The sequence below is a fragment of the Pseudorasbora parva genome, chromosome 8 (assembly GCF_024679245.1).
Source record: "Pseudorasbora parva isolate DD20220531a chromosome 8, ASM2467924v1, whole genome shotgun sequence".
NCBI lineage: Eukaryota > Metazoa > Chordata > Actinopteri > Cypriniformes > Gobionidae > Pseudorasbora > Pseudorasbora parva.
Window position 1 is genome coordinate 39,767,409 of NC_090179.1, and position 18,265 is coordinate 39,785,673.

The 18,265-nt window shown below is 38.9% G+C and overlaps 1 protein-coding gene across 6 annotated transcripts in view; it reads left to right on the top strand.

Moving 5' to 3' along the window:
• Positions 1-18,265, top strand: part of sgsm2 (small G protein signaling modulator 2) — a 72,554-nt gene that overhangs the window by 28,127 nt on the left and 26,162 nt on the right. For all 6 annotated transcript variants that reach the window (XM_067451234.1, XM_067451236.1, XM_067451235.1 and 3 more), the window contains exons 3-5: positions 4,258-4,426; positions 14,458-14,622; positions 15,373-15,440. In XM_067451234.1, the coding sequence (XP_067307335.1) occupies positions 4,258-4,426; positions 14,458-14,622; positions 15,373-15,440 (402 nt within the window). The remainder of the gene's footprint in view (positions 1-4,257; positions 4,427-14,457; positions 14,623-15,372; positions 15,441-18,265) is intronic.

The following is an 18,265-nucleotide window of genomic DNA, read 5'->3' on the forward strand; positions in this document are numbered from 1 at the left end:
TTTAGGGTAACATTATCAGAGCCATACATGAGATTTACAAGAGAAACAGACTAAAATTTACTTTAACAGATAATCTTTTCCTCTGGAGAATATGCAGGTCATTCAGTTGAAAGTGTCATGACAGTTTCAACTTCAGAAGTGATGTGCTTTCAAAGGGATAGACAACAAGATCTGCAGCCGAGGGAAGATGGGGATATACCAACCTCTCTACCATTAAACCAACAACTCTAACTTGGATCACGTCACTGATTTTCGCACAACTCTGACAGAAATTCAATCACCATTTGTGGATAACATACAAAAGAAATGAATCCTGGTCTGTGAAAACAGCATATAGTTCTAGTTAACAATAACAACACTAGAAAATAATGACAATTTTCTTTGGGTGAAAGTTTTTAGTAGTGCAATTTAATTGATTCAGAACTGATTCACATTTAATTGAATACCCACATTTTCTTAACCAACGCTTCCCGATGGGAATGATCAGTGGAATATCTCTTCTTAAAGTCAGCATTAAATCAAAATGGAAGTGTTTTGGCTTTTAGCATGCGTATGTTAGCCGTAAAAAATTCTCATTTAAAAGAAATAAAAACATACAGTGTCTCTCAATTCCGCCAATATGGATCAGTGATTTTGATGACATCACTCTGCACTTCAGCTTCTCATCAGTTTTTCTGTCCAATTAAATGCTCTTTAGAATCTGAAGCCCCGCCCCCTACATTATAGATAGACACTGACGCTGTGACTGAAATCGGTCACTCTTCACGCATTAACTATTTTCTACATGGTGAATGGCATACTGCACTATATAGGGCATAGGGAACGATTTAGGCAGTGCAAATATGCTTTCCATTGGGGCAATTTAAGTCTGGTTTTACATTAGTCATGCAAACCGCCTCAGTGCGCACATAGTCTGCTCCGGTCCAGAGAGCACAGAGCGGATCATATGCGCGCGAATCGCCGCAGACCAGAAAACATATTGGACCCATTTGAATTCTGCACAGAATGCTATTTTAAATCGATATGGAGGAGATTAGGAGGAGAAACGGTTAGATATTAGGAGGAAATTGCGACTTTACCAAGCTCAACGGCTCTGGCTGAGCTGTGATATAAATGAAACGCTATATGCAGTTCAAAATGTCCCACCTTGTCTTGCTGTTTCAGTGAAAATTACATTAACACATTGAATAAAGGTGCGTTCACACCATATTGTAATTATAAAGTAACAGCTATGATTTCAGCTTATAAAACGTTCATGTCCTGTTTGAGAGCTGCTACTTGTACCACCTGACTGCTGCAGATTCATTTAGGCGTTGATAATGGTGCCATAGAAACTTACAATTCCCAGTCCGAGTACGTGAATATAATGTTTTGAATATAACATCACATGTTGTCATCTCGAGACGTCGTGGCAGCACAATGACGTACATTACATGGCACTTCAGTGGTCATTGGTATTCAGACGTCTGAACAATCGGAGAATGCTCTTTTCCGTGAGGCCAGCGCTTGAGGACCGAGCCTGAGTCCAGACTGAGGGACAAAGATTAGGCTGATTAATAAGTACAGCGCTGCCAGAGAGCAATGAGTCACTGAGCCTCTGCCGTTTTCTTTCTACCTCTTTATTCTACTCTATTAATCTTATCTTTTGGGTCTGTAGTTTCTCTCACACTCTCGCCCCTCTCATTTCCTCATTCTTCATCACTTTAACTCCGGCTTTCTTCTGTCCTGCCTTTCTATGCCCCTCATTTTCAGTCCTTGTCTAATCTCTCTCTCTCTCTCTCTCTCTCTCTCTCTCTCTCTCCCTTGCCTCCTCCGCTCTCTGTGCAGCTGCTGAGTACCTCTGTAATGCAGTTCATTACTGTGACTCACAGCATGACTGCAGAGTCACAGGTGTGTTCCCCTACGGACGGCAGCGATCACATCCAGCCCCCCCGCCTCTTTCAGAGATGATAGTCGCTCTGATTACAGCCATCGATCAACGTGGATCAGTTGTGAGCGCGTTCACGTGTGATGTCATAGCGTCTCAATACTTGTGATGTGCATCAATACTATGGCTAATAGATGATCTGCTGTTTTCTGTCAACATGGTCAGTGTGAGCTTGATAAAAGTTCATTGTGCAACTAATTAGATAGCCTACCATTGGTTGTATTCCTAAGTCACTAATAAATGTAAAATTAGTAAAATAAACGCTTACAGTATATTTGTTTTCATTCTAGTCTGAAAGAAAACATGTCATGGAGGCTAAATAGACCAAGCTCTTAAAATTGACCAGTGCATGAAAAAAACAATAGTTTTGCATGTGTCTTGCCTTAAGCAGAGCAATGTTACATAGCACCACAAAGGACAATTCAAAATGTGTCACTAAAGGAATTTATGGATGGCTTACATATAGTTGTATTGGCAAGTATTTGAAGATGATAGCTTCCATGATTGAAAGAACACAGGAGGCTTTTAAGAATGGCAACAATATAAAATGCAGCAAATGATTTATAGAGGTAATATGTCTAATCTGTTGCTTATTAAATCCCCATGTGGTCTGTCAGATGCTCTTGCCAATGCTTAGTTCATCCTTATTGACTGGAGGTTGTTAGTTGAATCAGATAGACCCTTTTAATGTCTCTGTGATGGGATACCGATCTCCCCATGTGCATTGTTTCAAAGCTTTCTTCAGTTAGATGCATAAAGCATCTTACCTATGCGAGATAGTATCGTCATTTCCACAATGAGCAACTGAATAGAGAATGAATAGACAAAATAAGTATGAGTTGTAAGTATTGTTTTCGCCCAAAATGGTTGTGTGCATTCAAGCGTGTGCTTCGAGCATGAGACCAGAGTATCTTGTGGGTGTATGGATGCATACAGAAAGTCGTGCAAACGAGCAGGCACGGAGAGATTATGTAAATTCATCTTCATGAGCGTTCAGCTCGTTTCTCAAATGCACAGCGCTTTGTCTGCACATTTGTTGCTCACTGGAAGATGGATCCGAGAAACACAGGAAGCGCCATTTCTTATAGTGCCTCTCAGGGCATTACTGTTCAAATCAGAGCTGCTTTTGGGAGAGGACAGTTATCAGGATGGGTTCTCAAGGGGGAAGCACTTAACAGCCACTTAGATGATTCATCTTATTGTATGCTCTGAAATTAGAGGTGTAGATTAGCAACATATCTGCAGCTTGTGATCAAGTCTCTTTCTGTATTGCTGCACATACCATTGAAAATCTCATTGAAAGCTGGTGCCATAGTAGTTGACTCAAACTGTGTGTGGTGAGGGTCCCTGCTGGTTAGCTTCTTTGGTTAGGCCCCTAGAAGTAGTCCAGTGCAATTCCTGTCCTTGTTTGCATGCATTTTCCCTTCACGAATGTACATTTTAGCTCTCTAAATGTATCAAACGGGCTCATAAAGGGAAAACTTGAAGCTGAGAATGCTTAAGCCGCTGCCTCCGGTGGCACAAGCCGAGCAATAAAAGTGCCATTACCGTCATAAACATCTGATTGCTTCCACAAATGCAGTCGATTATGTAGCAGCGAAAGGACCTCAGTTCTTGCTGAGATATTGATAGCATCAATCACACAGCGAGTCGATAGGTAGACTTTACTCATCTGTCACGGCAGATGCAAATCTCATAACTGGCCTTTCATTGCGATCATGTAAAAAATTATTTTGTTTTCATTTGCCAAAAAGTCTCCTCATGTGTCTTGATTTATGTCGTTCTTGCCCCTTGAGCACTTGGCTACTTGTCAAGAAAGATGGACGAACGCATTAGTCGTGCTTTTGCGGCGTTATGAACCTCCCCTCCATCCTTCATGGGTGAGATTAGGGGGCTGGGGAACTGTTGCCGTGGTTTATTTGTTTTTGAAGTGAGCCTACGGTGCTTGAGGCGCTTGAATCCCAGGCGCGTAACAGGTAGTTTGCCCTGACTTTGCCACACTGAAATATTTAGCTGTGCTCCAGGATCCAGCGGTAAATCTCGTTCCCAGTTGCAATTGCACTCCCGTCATGGCTGTTTACCTCACAAAAGGAGAATGAGTATGAGGCTGAACACAATTACATCTGCAATAAGATTTTCCCTTGCATCATGCGAGTTCATCGATAGCAAAGCCCACTGGGAAAGAAATGGAATTTAAAACATGACTTGTGAGAACAAATGACTGTTATTAAAGGAATTCATGAAGCAGTTGGAAATAATAATATGCTAATTGCTTAAGTTCATTCAGAGTTCTGTTTGATCTCTCATACACTCCCTCTATGTTCCTGCAGGCTCCATTGAGGCTTGCTTAAGTCACCTGCTGAAGCGAAGAGCGGCCGGATTCCTCCGCAGCGATAAGATCGCCGCCCTCTTCACCAAGATCGGCAAGGTGAACACCACGGCGAGTGAGATCTGTCGCAAGGTTCAAGAACAGCTACAGCAGCAGGCCGAAATCACCAGGTCTGGCTTCTTATTGTGTGCAAACTATGCACATTTATTTGACTTTAATAAACTCTGCCTTCTCATCTGATATCACCTAGGCCATGTGGGTTATTGGGCTAATCATAGTGTGCACTATCCCTTAAGCCTTTGTTTTTAGGCGTACGCTAGCATATTTGTGCAGTCAAACCAAAGACTGTAAAAAAAGATGGACGAGCACCTTCACTTTCTTCCCTTGACGTAATGAAGCTCCAATCTCCTCCCGAAGTTCCTGAAAAATGTCCGTTAGTGCCTCAGTGACAACATCGCTCAGAGAAGCTGTCAATCTCAGCTATCAATCATAATGTTACAACCCAATTTTTATAGAATCAAATAACTAACTAAAACCAAACCAACCATACTAAAGAACGAACACTTAAACTAACATCAGAGTGATAAAACAGCCTAAGGACAATTTGGCTTCAGTTTTCAGGACTCGTGTGGCACACTAGAGTCAAACCTTTTAAAGTATACTTTTGTGACTCTCTCTCAAAAGTTGTGACAAAAGTTGTGACTCTCTCTAACACAAGCACTTGTCAATGAGGACATCGGTTGTTGTCACTGGTAGTTTGTTGTTGTTATTCTCTTTAGTTTCCTATTCTACTGTGAACAACGGCCTGGGCAGTGTTGCCACCTTGTGGAACAGCTAATTAATGCAAAGCAAATTCAATGCACGGTTACAAAAATCGAGTGTTCATGGACTCTCGCTTACAGGTGAGATGTAGTCAAACTTGGGCTTTAGGCTTGTCGCATCCCCATTTTTATAACTCCAGAGCCTGACCCCTGTGGGTCCTGCCTCTAAGTTTGGGAACCACTGTAGCCAATTGTCACATCAAGTGTAGAGTTAGTTCTGGCAAGTCAAGCTAGCATAAGCTGACTCTCAGCTAATCTACATCTAACTATAGGAATATGACTGCTATCACAGAGTCCCTATATAATGTCCATTCAGTATTATCAGCAGCTTTGTCACGTTGTTCATGAACAGTAAATTCTGCGGGCAAACCGCATAGAAATTGTGCAATCAAGAATTTAGCGAGAGATTCGTTCCCCACATGGATTTCATCTTTGTGAACTTGAACGCGAATTCGGCGCATTGATTATAAGCTGCTTGATTGTAAGTGATCTGATTTCCACCGCACTCCAAGCGCGATTTTCACAGAGGGGGACTGTGTAGAAAAAAGCGTTACTATTTCCAAGCCAAATAAGATTAAATTAATTTATCCAAGTCACTGTGAGTTACTATTTTAGACATTTTCCTTAGTAAAAAAAAAAATATATATATTTTTGCTTTCTTGCGTCTCGGGGAACGCCCGAGTATATAGTTACTTTACAGATTACTTGATTTTAAAAGTAACTAAGTTACTTTTTAAAGGAGTAATCAGTGATCATATTACTTTTTCAAAGTAACTGTGGCAACACTGCTTAACAGTAGGGAACAGAACTGCAAAATTTGGATTAGCTTAAAATCAACAAATTAGGCCGCCCCAACCAACAGCAATGTACTGTATATGCATTTTAAACTACAATACATAAATCGGAAAATGACAATAAGTATGCAAATAGTCAAAGAAAGCCATAAACTAGAACTGATCATATTAGTGATATAAGAAATGCTTTATGACTGATAAGCTTTTGAGCCAATGATGAAAGCTGGAAGCAGATCACATTTGGTGTGTGGAGAGGGATGATTTGCTGCTTTGACTTGCTCTGCAGCACTCTAAATGAGGGATGGTTTGGGCGGATGCTCCAGGGCTTCGGTCAGCTTCTTATTTTCCAATTAACTCTCCATTAGCAGAGCCACATGGCCAATGTGTCACTCAAGAGTGGACCGCTCTGGTCTAATAGCCACAATCTCCAGGTGATGTGGTCAGAGATGAGATGAAGCCACTACAGTAGATCCTCACAGACACATTTAAAGCATTTTCGTGGAGTGCTGCTAGTCACGTGTTCTGCGGTGTTCCCTGCCTGTCCGTTTTAACCACCCCTCCCCCCCAGTGCACACTCGGTTACTCATGTTGCCACAGCAACACCATGGTGTCACCATCACTAGAGCAACAAGATGCTCGCTGGTTATTGAATACCCTTACCGCAGCGATTCAGGGCTCAAACTCAGGTCTAATAAAGCAACTGTGTGTCTTTAATTTCTTATATTGCACTCTAAACACATTTTTTACTTCAGTGGTTCCCATCCTGGGTGGCACGACCCCGGGGCTTATCGTGACGAGGGATAGTTTACCATCAGCAGATTGTTACATAAAAGAAATATCTTCAGGGTGATACAAGACTCCACTGAGAAATGATCTTGCTTATTATGTGGCTACTTGCCATGTAAGTAAATAATTGAACACAAAATATTAATTTGCCATATTTTATTAGCTCAAGAGATGACTCGTAATGCCCGCCTAGGAGGTCTGTTATCAGTTGTAGAATAACATACATGGTGCAAAAGATGGATTACACGTGGATTATTGCAGGGAGCCGTGTTAAAATGTAAAAGAATGATGCATGGACAAGTTTGTGAAAGGACTGCCAGTGCTAGGTAAACAAAAGCAGAAGAGGAATACTTTAAATGTCACAACTACCAAAACAACTCGTCTAGATATCTCGAACGCCATGACACGACAAGAGCAAACAGAACCCATTATTATCAATGATGCTGTCTACATCGGATGTGGCACGACATGACAAATTCCAGACTGTAAACTGTTTTACCATATTGTTTTCGAATATAAATTTTTTCTCTCCTTGAAATACATCTGAAAAAACGGGTTTGTCTTATATTCAGAGCTCTAGACTTTTACATGCCAATTATACACCCACAACAATAGTTCTTCTGTTAGTGAAATATATGAAAAACATTCAGTATGAAAATCATTTTCAAATGAAAGCACATATATATATAGTGCTATATGCTATTAGCACTATATATATATAGTGGTATATGCTATTAGCACTATATATATATATATATATATATATATATATATATATATATATATATATATATATATATATATATATATATATATATATATATATATATATATATATATTCATCATTACTCCAGTCTTCAGTGTCACATGATCCTTCTCTAATCATTCTAATTAACTGATTTTGAGCTCAATTATTCTTAAATATTATAGGTGCTCAAATATTTATAATGAGGATCACACTTCTTTTAAAAAAATATTAATAGGAAAATAACTTTTGAGGTTTTTTTTTGTTGTTGTTGTAAAGCAAGGCCAGGCCAAGCGAAAAAGTAATGCAAAAGTAGCGTAATCTGTTACTTTCCATAAAAAAGTAACACAATTAGTTACTTTTTTAAGGGAGTAATCCAATATTGTAACGCAATACTTTAAAAAAAAGTAACTTTCCCCAACAATGCAGATCTGTGTCTCTTAAAAGTTTGTTGTTTTTGGTTCTTGCTTTAAGACTCCTGAACTTGTTGTTTGGTATGAAAAAAAGAGACCGTTGAGTGATACGAAATACCCTGAACAAAGGTTAAATATGCATTTTAGCTGACGTTATATAAAAATGTGTGCAGTTTGTGGATTGATTATGCATTGACTTTATTAATGGCCTCTGAAGCTGTTCTGCATGATTGCTTTTGGAGCAGGTTTCATCTCCAGAGCATCTGCATAGCTCATCTCAGGTGCATGGATTTATTTGCTTGTTTATACTGGATGTCCACCGCTGTGGCCAACACTTACACATACAGTGTAAGCGGTAGGCCATTATGGGATCAATGCTTATGTAAATCAGAGAAAATGAGGGCGCTGTGGCATAGACAGCAGACTCATCCATCTCTGGTGAGCCTGCAGCTGTGGTGTAGTGTGATGTCCGGGCTGGAGGGAGATTGATGGCTGCGGGGTGTTATTGGCTTACACCTCATGATGGACTCCCTCATTGGTGACTTCAAAATTACGGCTGTCCTCCCAGCTCTCCACAGCCTCCTAATGGATCTCAGAAGGGATTAGTCTAAAGGAATATTCCAGATACTTTAATATTTCAACAGCTTTTCTCCATAAAAGTCAATGGGGTCCAAAACAGCAATGTACATTTAAAAAAAAAAAAAAGTACAGTAGAAGACAAAATATTTTCTTTTGTGTTCCAAAATAGCTCAGAAATATTCAGATCTCCACTAGGGTTGAGAAATATTATTACAGTCCCTGCAGTCCAAGTCTTAAGTCTTTAGGATCCAAGTCAAGTCTTTGTATATTTTTAGCAATATTTTTTTTCAGCTAGTTGTTATAATCAACAGTGTATTAAACTATCAAAACAGATTCTAATATGATGATTTGCTGATAAAAATATATACAAAAATAAATCATGGTTTCCTAAAAAATAATAAGCAGCAAAAATGTTTCCAACATTGGTAATAATGTTGAATGTTGGAAACATTTGTGCTGCAATGTTTTTTTTTTTTTTTTGATAATGAATAGAAAGTTCAGAACAAGAGCATTTATTTGAAATAGAAATCTTTTGTAAAAGTGCAAAGTTATCATGAAACTCGACGACGGATCTCACGTGCTTATCCGTCCTCTGCTCAATCTGCTTGCAATCACATCATTCTCTATTGGGCACAGCTGATTGGTTCCCACTGTATATTTTTGTTGTTGTATTTTAATTGCAATAGTCACTGAGTATTTCATTGTTAAGTTTTGGGGTGGGCAATTCGATACCCGTACTACGGTGGCCCAGTAGTGCAGCCGTACTAAATTAAACCACAAAACAACGAAATTGCCACAACACAACGGAATGAAACCACAACACAACGGAATGAAACCACAACACAACGGAATGAAACCACAACACAACGGAAATGCTCCCGACCTCGAGGGTGCTCTCAGAGGGCAATACAGTTAGTTTCCCTGCCATTGCTCTATAGATTGGCCAGTCTTACAAAGATATAAACACTACAATCAGTGTTAAGTGTGGAATCATTGTATCAGGGTTGCCAACTTTTATGTTTAGGTTGGAGTGAGACATTTTGGGGGGGGGGTTGTGGCTATTTTGTGGTTTTGTGGCTCGTTTCCGTTGTGTTGTGGCTATTTCGTTGTGTTCTGGCGATTTAATTGTGTTGTGGTTTAATTCCGTTGTGTTGCGCTTGTGGCGATTGCGTTGTGTTGTGGGTTAATTTAGTAACGTTATGGCTGCACTGCAGTGTGTTATGATTTATGAGCAGTGTTGTGCAAGTTACTTCCAAACTGTAATATATTATAGATTACTTATTACTACTATTTAAAAGTAATTCTTTACATTACAATATTACTGTCTCAGAATTGTAATGCGTTACATTACTCATTACTTTTGAGTTACTTTCACCAAAATAACTAACGTTACAGAAATAGCTCTTAACATTCTAAGATGTAGGCTACCAGAGAGCATTTTACATCCAGTAGAAGGCGATATGATGAAGCATAATGACATGGGCTATCCAGGCTAACAATAGAGAATTGGCAAAGTGAATGCTCAAGACAATGCAAGAAATAATGACGATCCAGTTCTTTTATAAGTATTGTAGAGGCAAAGTGATTATCTGGGAATAGCTTAGGCCTGTTCATAGTAGGGATGCGCGATATACCGGTACTGGAAAAATACCGGTATATATTTTATTTAAAACGGTACGATATCATGATTTGGCACATTTCGGTATATGCTGCTTTTCCGAAGTTCACCGCTAGATGGCAGCGCTCTACCCAAACTGACCCGAAACAACCGGCAAATGTGACAACAACATAGACCAGGGGTCTTCAACTAAAATAGCTTGGGGTCCAGAAAAAAAACCTTCTCACCGGCCGAGGTCCGGACAGTTATATACCTAAAAACATGAATCGATGTCTTTTTGCCAGACTAAAGAAATTAGTGTAGATTAAAATGTCTTTATTGAACAAAATATAATATGTTCTCATATAGATAAAGTATGTCTTTTCATTTTTTTAAAGCAAACATAGGTAATCCTTCAAAAAATGTATTTAATTTTAAGGGTAATTCTGTTTGCATTGGTACAAAATATCTAATTCAACCAGTAGCCATGTCTGACAAAAATATGATGAATGAAAAAATGCCTTCATCTCTAAATCTGCACTGAAAATACATTAATTTCAACATTACTAGCAACTAAAGTGCTTTTTCTGCTGAACTGAGATAAACAGTAACAATCAATGAACACAAACCCTCCTGGTTAAAAAACAAAACAGAAATCTCATAACATAATTTTATGTTCATTCACATGTATAGCCTACATTTAGTTAGGTAGAGACTATCTTCAGCACTGCTCTCTCTGTGCTTCAAATTGCACTGGTAAAAAATCATTTGCAATATCATCCAGAAACACAAACAGGCAAAAATAAGGTGCCACCAGTGTTGGAAAAATGAAAAAGTCCACAAAATATTTTATCTCTTTATTTCAACTGTTCCTTTAAATCCAGAAAAACGTAAATAACCTCTCAAAAGGCTGAGCTGAGTTGAACTTAAAGATGGAATGGAAGCATAAACATTCCTTGTTCCAAAAAAAATAAATAATAATAATAATAAAAAAGTGAATATAGCTACATTGTCTGAACTTCAGTGCATGTGAGAAATTGGCTCATTTATTTTCTGCGCCCTTACCTCAGACTGCTGAGGATAAAGGGGTCTTTAAAATGTGTATGGCTGAATCAGAAATCGCCCCTATACCCTAGGGGGCATTATTTTAGGGGACAGCCATTTGTAGTGGCGTCCGAAACCACAGTGGACATGTTTGAGTGTACTCACATGTTGCACCGCAATAACGAGTGTACAGCCGATGTACACACAACAGCTGTCCGACTTCACGCACTCGTTTTCATTCACTCCTTCAAGTGAACAGTAATAGTGGACTAACGTAGGGAATAGTGGATGAGGGTTAAGGGGCCAATTTCTGATTCAGCCTCTGTTTTGCGCGCCGCTTTCTTCAGTCTCTTCACTGCGCGCCTAAACATATAGTGAGCATAGTAACGTAGCCGCACACCGGACTGAAGCTCATGGGCGCGTCTCAGGATCTCACACTGGACGCTCACATACGCGCAAGCTCAGTTTTGAATCGACTTCTGACAGAAGAGCTGCACGATGTATTACATTTATATTATATTTCCCTCAAATCCTCCATGTACATACTGATTTCACCCTGTGCTACAAGAGATACACTCATCGTGAAGTTCTTCTGTCAGGAGTCGATTCAAAACTGAGCTCGCGCGTAATGTGTGCGTCCGCTGTGAGATCCTGAGACGCGCCCATGAGCTTCAGTCCGGTGTGCGACCCCTTTAACTGTCAACGCAACCGTGGCAACATAGGAAAAACGGTTCTACTGAGCTGCCTGATATAAATGTGATTATTTTATTTATTTTAAATCGCATTAGGCATTTAGTTATTTCAGTGTGTCAAAAGGCTTCGCGGTCCGGATGGATGCATCTCGCGGTCCGGATCCGGACCGGAGTCCGCCAGTTGGCGACCCCTGACATAGACGGACAAAATGGATAAAGCAGTTGAATCTCACTCAAGATGCCCAAAACGAATTAATAAAGAGAGGAGTAGAAGTGACATTTGACTTTGCTTATAAAACTGATGAAGAACCATCAAACCATTTTTTTTATGTTTTTGAAAGATATCCCTTCTGCTCACCAAGGCTGCATTTTTTTGATGAAACATTAATATTGTGAAATATTATTGCAATTTTAAAATAGGCTACCTGTTTTATATTTTAATGTAACATTTTGTATGTTCAGATGACCAGGAGAAATAGTTCCACCCTATGCAATTATTTGCTAAAATAGTTTTATTTTTTGCACTGAATTTCGTGCTAAGTAAATAAAATTACTGGTTATAAAAAACACCTTAGGATCAATATTTTTAAGGTGAGGATCCGCCCACCCCTAGTGCGCTTTTAGAAAGCCTCCACCTTCCCCAGCTCCACCTGTATAGATCTGCTATGGGCTGATTCATTTATGATATATTGTACAGCAGTAGCAGCATATCAGATCTCTTTTGCCAAGACCAAACACATTAACATTAACACCCCGAGAGCTGTCATGACAGAAATGCCTTTGCTGTCACTTTAGATCAATTTAATGCAGCCTTGCTGAATAAATGTATTAATTTCTTTCAAAAAATTAAATGTATAAATCTTACTGACGTCAACCTTTTAAACAGTTGTGTGATTACAGGGTCTTTGGTCAAAAATGCTTTTCAGGAATAAGAGGAATAGCTGTTGTTGATGGGTTAAGTGGTCTGCATGACGGATGATACAATAACTCTAATCTTAGATGTTCCGGCACTCGTGTTATTCAGTCTTATCCGTGAGATTGATCTTTTTTAATACTCTGAGAGGTGAGTCTTTTATGGGATGACACATGCTCTGTCCTTGTCATTGTGGAAATGTGTGTGTGCATGTGTGTGTGGCGGGTTTGAGGGGGCTATGTAATTGCCGCTGGCCCTCCTGCACTGGGTCATCCTTTTGAGATGCTGTATAGAGAAGTATATGGACACACAAACACTTAGGAACACCCACTGACAGGCACAGTCATGATCCCTTTTGCAACTCTTGCTGAGCAGACAATGTAAGTGATTTTTAGAAGGTTATATGAGGATAAACAGAAGCACAAAATGAGTGAAGGTGTAGTCACGACAAGACTTGAAAAACTAAGATGCACTTTATACATTTCTTTTCTGAGGCTTATGTTTTAAATTCATGTAATTTTTTGGAAGAATGTCTAAGGAAAATGGCAAATTAGTGTAAATATTATAGGATGTAGGAGACACACAAATGACGGTGTGGTATATTGAAGTCACAGATTGGTACAGCAGGAGGGAGAAAAAAAAACTATTTTATGTTTAGTTTTCTTTTTTATCAAACGGTGCTTTACTGAACAAATTGTGTATCTTTCTTTAAATAAATTCAATTATAATTTAACTTTAGTGAAATATAAACAAACTATCTCTGCTAATGCTGTAAACTGTAAAGCCCTTACTGGCACATTACTATAATAAATGTTACAATTAACATTATTCAGTTGCTTTTTATTTTTAGGTCTGATACTCAACACTCACATGAAAATGGAATATAAAAATAAACTATTGCATTTGTATGCAAGCATGCAGTTTTTCCATTAACTTCTAAATCTAATTATAAAATTAGTTTCTACTTCAATTTGTTTTTAACCCTTAAACACATACCTCGGATCTTAAGTGACCCGGGATGATTGATTAAGCATCAACCTTCTTAGCATTTCTCAATCAATTTATATATATATTTTGTAATATTATATACATATATTTTGTAAAGAATTGTCTAGGATCACTAATGACCGAGGTGTTAACAGCACCTTTCTTCCACATGGTGGCAATGTCTGATCTACAATGAGGAAGTGACGATTCACCAGGCAGAAAAAATCTATGCAGAAAACAAAAGAATAGGAAGTATCATCAGCAAAACGTGAAATGACTTAAAGGCTGCAGAGCAAGTACATATTTAGATCTAACAAAGCTGTTGACACTGAATGACTCGCCTAATGTAAATATAATGTGACATTGTTTACAACTGTTTATTGACGCGTTCAAATGTTCATTCATGTTTATTTTGTAACTAGCATTAGCACTAACGCTGTCTTGCACCACATGAAAGAGCATCAAAATGCCATTTATTGTTTGAATTTTGTGATAAAATGGCAGAATTTGAGAAATGAGACTTTTATCTTATCAAACATTACAAAACACTTAGCTTATTTTAATTATTGATGGTTTAAAGTGGTTATGGGCTACATCTCGTGTACCAAACCAAAAGACTCATAACGATCATTCTCGGTACAAAAAATGTTACCATTACGTACACCCCTAGTAAATACTGTTGTTAAGTTGTAAGAAAATGCGTGTTATGTAACGCTATTGTGTCATTTGGACACATCAGACTTTGTCTACATGCTTGTTTAGTGAGCATTTTTGTCATATTCACTTTTGATCTTGTGTGTGAACTTGTTATTGCTGGTATCTTTCACAGAAGGACCCAGAGCACAGGACAGGAGGCTCTCAGGAGGCAGGGCTCCTCCGCCGGCCGAGCGCCTCAGCCACTCTCCGCACAGGCCATCAAGCACATATGGGTCCGCACGGCCCTCTTTGAGAAAGTCCTGGACAAAGTTGTGCAGTATATTGTGGATAACGCAAGGTAATAATTACTAATAGTCAGTACTCCCTGTATATAAATTTAGTTAATTATTCTTTATTTTTTTGGATTAAAATAGAAAAACAAATAATTTTATAACTCTGTAATCGTTAGTCTCAAAATGAATATGTCCTGCCTAACATTTCCTGCCATAGAAAGAAATGGTTCAAAATAGTAAGAATAATATGTGGTTATGATTTCAACGAGAATATCTGAGGTCTGTGTCCAGTATTTTATGGAGCCCGTACATGAAATGCAGTCAATAAATATGTATACTTTGGCCACGAATTAAGAATTTGTTCCCCCAAATTACTAATACATCAGCACTTTTACTAATCCGTCCCCTCGTTTGAAGTAAATCATGCTCATGACATAGTTATTTGTTCCCTTGTTTTACTAAAACATGGCCACATTAGTAATTTGGTCCCTTGTTTTAGTAAAATCATGTTGAGAGAATGAAATAGGACTGTGTGGCCATGATTTACCAAAACGAGGGAACAAATTACGAATCTATAATACGTGGTCATGATTTAACGGCCATAACATGAAAATAATTATCAGCTTATTAATATAGTTTTAATGTCTGTGCATGCATTCTTTCTTATTCATATTATTATTTGTTAAGGTTAAGTTAAGTTTTGTACATAGTGACTGTTTGGACCATCAAATGGAGTTATTTGTTCAGCCTTTGAAAGAGGTCACTGGTTATTGACATACACAATGTGTGTGTTTGCTGTTTGTTTGTGTCTGTAGTAAGTATTATGAAAGGGAGGCCCTCATACACGACTCTGTGTTTGGCCCTATACTGGCGGCACTGCTGGGTGAGTCCATCTGATGCATACAACACACTATATTCTCATAATGCAGCTAACAGAGACTGAGTGCCCCTATTATGTTTTTTCAAATATTTTCTTTTATGCAGTGTGTAATATTGCTGTTTGTGAATGTAAACATTCTGAAAAGTTGTAAAGTTGGACATCCACAGTAAATAAAGTAATTGTCTTCCAAAAGAAAAAATCGACTGTGAACCGCTTAAACGAGGGGTTTGTAATTCAGATCTCACTGCGTTACGGTTCTATGTCACTATAAAATATATTTGCATAATGTCTGCCTATGCTGTACGGGGAGGGCAAATAACTTGACCAGCCCTCAAACATCATTTCACTGCTGACTGCTTCTCAGATCTCAGTTCAATGTGGGTTTTGAATACATAGATACATGCATACATATATATATTGAATACAATACATACATATTTAAAATACATAGTTTTGTGTTTTATATTGTGTAAGTTTCCGCCTAAAGCCTAGTTCACACTGCCCGATTTTTGCCCCGATTTTGAGTCGCCGACAGGTTTTGCGAAATCGCCGACAAATGCCCGAGATCATAGGCAAATCGGTGCTCGTGCACGCGAGTGACAATCACGCAGTGTGAATAATCAAAGACGCGATCAGAGAGAATCGCCGACGAGTCGCCGACACCGGTGAGATATTTGGCATGCTAAATATCTGGAGCTGTCGGCGATTGAAACTCCTGCTGTGTGAACAGCGTTCTGACCAAGGGGGTAATCTAGCGCTCGGAAAGCGTTCCACCCCTAGGGGCGGCCATTGCTAACCAAGCCATCACCTGCTGTTAGCATCCCATTGACTCCCATTCATTTTTGAGTCACTTTGACAGTGAATAACTTTACATCTGAGACGTTTAAAGACTCCATTTGTCCATTGTTTATTTCTAAAGAAACATGACAATGTATAAAAGGCTCCATTACCTTGTATCTTACACTATCGCCCCGCAGCAGCTGTTTTTGTAAAAATAGGCTAACGATTGCGTCATAACCAACGCGACCCTGTCGCACAGTTGAGAAATTACCGTATAGACCTGAAGAGACGCTCGCAGGCAATCTTTTACTGTCTATGAGACAGTCGGGGGGACGTGGAGACAAAGTCCTGGAGACTAGTCTGATAAAGTCAAGGGGGAAGAATGGGGAGAAGCCCATAGTGAGCCAAAAGCAACGGGAGAAAATATTTAAACAACGTGATTCAGATTTCGCTTTCCACATCTACTAGAAGACCTCCAGCTGTCCGACAGGCTGCTCACGTCACATCTACGTCGTCAAGCTCAGTCTGAGCCTGCGCAGTTCGCTCAGCCATCAGGAAGTGAGTGCCCCTAGGTTGACTTCATTCTTTCGCCGTAGACGTCAATGGGAACGCTCCGTCCATTTCTTTTACTGTCTATGGTTCTGACTGAAAATTACATCGGCGATGACCGACAGCCAATGAAAGAGTGAGATACAGGGCAGCAGGACGTTCAGGGAGGAGTTATAGAGCAGAATTTCAGTATTTTAATAGATATATTTACAATTCTATCAAACAGAAACAAAGCCCAAACATTTGCACATCCAGCCGCAGCAGCAGCACATTACAAAATTATTTATTTACCTCAAACTGTTTTTGCAGAACAAAATCCTGTCTCCCTCTGTCTCTCCAACAATTTCTTCAGCCATAATCTTTTTTTTCTTTTTCTCCACAAATCAGCACACATACAATTTGAAGCAAACTTAGTGCAGTTTATCATTTTTAATAACAATTCCAAGTCTCGCGCGAGAACTCCGGTCTGACGCACGTGTGATCTCGCGTTGTTTACTTGTCACATCGCACGTGTTTGGGAAACGTAGTTTGCGCACGGGAGAGAGAGAGAGTTGTCGGCGATTCTTCCTTGTTCAGTCATGCAGTGTGAACTCCTCTGTCGTCAAACCATCGTGCAGTGTGAACACAGCAGTGACTGAATGATACCCCAGATAGTCATGCAGTGTGAATAGAGCAGTGACCCGACGAGTTTGAAAATCGTGCAGTCTGAACTAGGCTTTACTCACGTCATTAATGTCTTACTGAAATACTTCTGCTCATCAGTTGTGGGCCACTATTATCTAAAACTGTGTGTATTAATGCAGATTGTCTGTCGTTCTTACTACTTTGAGTAAAGATAAAGGATGGTGCAAGATTTGTTTTACAAACTTTAATGTTACATCACTGCAAAAAATGCTTTTCTTACTTAGTATTTGAAACTGAAAATGAAAGATAATTTTGCTTATTTTAAGCAAAAACGTAAAAAAAAAAAAATTCCCCAAAATAAGACGATAATTTTTACTTGTCTAGTAAATGTTTCTTAATGTAAGAATTTTTTAGAAATTTTAAATAGAAACAAGACAAAAATACTAAGTAAGAAAAACATTTTTTTGCAGTCATTCATGTTACTGCTTGGCTAATGTATGCTCTGTTATTGATACAATTCCCGCATTTGTACTGTAATAAATTAGAAATACACTCATGGGTTTGTTGATGGACACACACATGTTAATGCTGATGGTGAGGAATTACAGTTAAAACATCTTATAATGAACCTCAAAATGAGTAACGTATCACTGAGAAACGTCCTGCTTAAGTCGTCCTTACGGTGGAGGTTTGGGTTAAATATCTAGTTCTTCCAATGTTTCATCATCGGACTCTCGCGTTTGGATTGATATGTTAAACTAGATGTCATCGTTACTGTTTTTACAGTGTGTACAATCGCAGAGCTTTAGGAAGCCTCCGGAGCTGAAGTTCAGCTATGGTCATTTAGCTTCAGAAACGCGCTGTGAGTGGTAGAC